Below are 3,137 nucleotides of genomic sequence, written 5' to 3' on the forward strand. Positions count from 1 at the left end.
CTCGGTTCGATTGTCGTTTTAACTACTTCGACCGCTGATTCAATCAAGAAAATTCATTATATATGATGTGGTGTGCGTTGGCATTCGAGTTATGTGGACTTTGAAAACGTTCAATTTTCATTAGAAATGTGTTGTGTTTTTAACGGGCTAAATAAAACCCTACTATACAAATATAATAAATCGAATCAAACAAGTTTCTAAGAAACCGTCCGGTTCAATCTAGTCTAAAAAATGACATAAAATCTGTTTTTATTGAATCACTTTCGTCTCCGTTTCCCGCTCCAACCGGTTCAACCGGCTGATTCGAACTGGTTTTTAAAACATTATATATATATATATATATATATATATATATATATATATATATATATATATATATATATATATATATATATATATATATATAAAATGGTTCTATTAAAAAAAATATTAAAGCTAAAGATTGAAAGCCTTTCATATTTTTTTTGTAAGATGAAATCCATGTGGTATTGAATGGAGTCTTATTTGGCATGGCAAATTTGCTTTGAAATATAGGCGCTGTGGATGGTCTTACTACCGAACAAAGGAGCACTTCCTGAGAGAGAGAAAAAGGTTACAAAATTTGTATGAATTTCAACCCATCAGGAATAGAATGAACGATTATACAGACCTACATAAGCAGTATGCATTTACTTTTTAAACCAGTATATTAAAATACGCATAATTTTCATGTAGACAGTTTGTCAAACATCTAAATGTTCAAATAACTAGAAACCTAATCACACTTAACTTGGACATGTCGACAACGACTCGTTATTGTCTCTTATTCGTGATGAAAAATAAGCTTTATCAATGAGCATCTATCGTTGATAGATGGAAGCAACATGATGCGATGAATATTTGAAAAATAATGCTCTACGCAGCAGAACCAAGTAGCATCATCTTTATATCATCAGTTGTCACAAAATCCATGTCTTTATCATGAATCCATGCGTACTTAGCAATATAAGGGTTTATGGTCTTCTTTGGAGGGTAATTTTCGATAATATCTTTCCAAACATTTGTTCGATCCAAATCTCTGGTGACCTCCCACACACAGGTGTTGGATTTGAAACCTGCACCCAAGCTAATCATCAAGATTCTGTCACCTTTCTTCAACCTTTTCTTGGCCTCCATGTACCCTAGAACATACCAGAGCCCACCAGACGAAGTGTTCCCAAAACGATGCAGCGCCATTCGGGCTGGTTCAAGGTCATACTCGCTTAGCCCTAGACTTGCACCCACGTCGTCTATCACAGCTCTTCCTCCTGGGTGTATGCAGAAGTGTTCGATTCCAGTTTTCACATTGATTTTCGAACGAGATTTCAGGAATACATAACGAATTATCTCCCGAAGTGGAAGCACTTTTGGTAAAAGCACCCGTAGGTTCTTCGTCAAAGCTCGAGCAGCAACTTTGGTGAGTGTTTTGTTGAGACGAAAGCCTTCATATCCTTCGTCATCTTCAACCTGCATGCAGCAGTTGTAGGCTTCGTCATCCGAGGCCAAATGGGTTCGAACCATACATTTGAGCTTCAAAATGGCCTGATTCTTGCGAGCCCTGTCGTTGGTTAAAAGCATCGAACAACCTCCTACCCGGAAAAGACAGTTAGAGAGCATCATGGACCTTTCTCTCCCACAATACCAATGAGCTGACATTGCTTCTGTGCTCACGACAATGGCTATTTTCTTCTTCTGAGTCTTGAACAAGTGTTGCACCAGATCGATAGCAACTAGACTCGCACTACACCCCATTCCTATGAGATTAAACGCCTTAATATCCGACCGCATATTGTAATGATTAATGATTCTAGCTGTTAAAGAAGGCACCGTTGAGAGTAGCGATACATTCACCACAAGTATATCAACTTGAGATGGCGAAATTTTCGATCTGGCAAATATTCTATCAAGCGTATCGTAGAACACGGATTCTAATTCTGATAGAGAATCAACAAGTTTTGGGTGTTCTTCTTCACCCAATATGATGCTTTTTGGACCATAAGTTTCTTCACCAAGGCCTGAACTAACCATGGTTTTTGCAAGAAACCTGTAATCTTCGATACCCAGATTCTTGTTGCGTGAAGCAATCTTTGTACACTGTTCAGTGTCCAACTTTGTATCCTTCGTTGCCTTGTAGCATTCGTAGTCGATCATATAGCATGTTTCCCCTCGCCCAAATACCAACTTTGTTAACCATAAACAAATATATGAGATCGTAAATAAAACCATAATTGTTGTTAAGAATGCCATTGCAAAAGGCAGCAACAGTGAAATATGGAGGGGTTTGAACTTTGAGGTGTTGTTTCTTCACAGTTTAAAAGGGATAGGTTTGGTTCCATGAAACGCATTAATTATTAGTAATTAATATTTGATATAGTGTTGGTGGCGTGGAGGCTTGGAGCTATAATAGGACAGGTAAATTTTATATGGGGCGGGGCGCAAAAACAAAAAATAGGCCCCCACAAATATCAAAATATTTTTAAAATTGAATTCCAAGTTATTATTTTTTTTTTTTTAGAGAAAATGACAAAAATAGCCATTTACACTAATTGCATTATAAAAATAGCCAAAAAAAATCGAAATTACAAAAATAATCTCCCATTTCGCAGATGAGAAGGTCCCATCTGCGAAATGGGCTTCTCATCTGCGAAAGTATAAGTACCTAAAGCACAGTTGTGCTTTAGGTACTTGTACTTTCGCAGATGAGAATTTTTTTTTTTTTTTAAAAATTTTTTCTGTATAAATAGGGTTAATTTCGCAGATGGAGTAGGTCCATCTGCGAAATCCTCTGAGCCTATCTGCGAAATGGTGGAATTTTTTTAATTTTTTTTTTAAGTTTGACTATGAAATGAATTGGTTTGACTACGAAATGGGCTTTGCTATATAAAAACTTTTGTAGAACAAAATATCATTTTGGTTGTTATTTGTTTGTCTTGTAAAGAAATACACTCTACAATTTGCTCAAAAAATGATTGAATATTTGGTTTGTCTTGTAACCGGTGGGAGATGGCAAGTTAATGGAACTAATCTGGAATACATATGTCCACAGGGAGGTATTTCTGAACTTGCTTTGATATTTTCTGAGTATATTAGTTATAGTGATTTTGTATCTTTGGTAAGAA

General features: G+C 36.2%; 1 protein-coding gene across 1 annotated transcript; it reads right to left on the reverse strand.

Moving 5' to 3' along the window:
- Window positions 1–667: 667 nt before the first annotated feature.
- On the reverse strand, window positions 668–2,313 carry LOC145088413 (3-ketoacyl-CoA synthase 19-like). Its single transcript, XM_079026769.1, has one exon. The coding sequence runs from the start codon at window positions 2,263–2,265 to the stop codon at window positions 895–897; it is 1,371 nt and encodes a 456-aa protein (XP_078882895.1). The 5' UTR covers window positions 2,266–2,313; the 3' UTR covers window positions 668–894.
- Between the last annotated feature and the right edge of the window lie 824 nt (window positions 2,314–3,137).

This window comes from Lactuca serriola, chromosome 2 (assembly GCF_051521515.1).
Source record: "Lactuca serriola cultivar US96UC23 chromosome 2, Lser_US96UC23_V15, whole genome shotgun sequence".
Taxonomy (NCBI): Eukaryota; Viridiplantae; Streptophyta; class Magnoliopsida; order Asterales; family Asteraceae; genus Lactuca; species Lactuca serriola.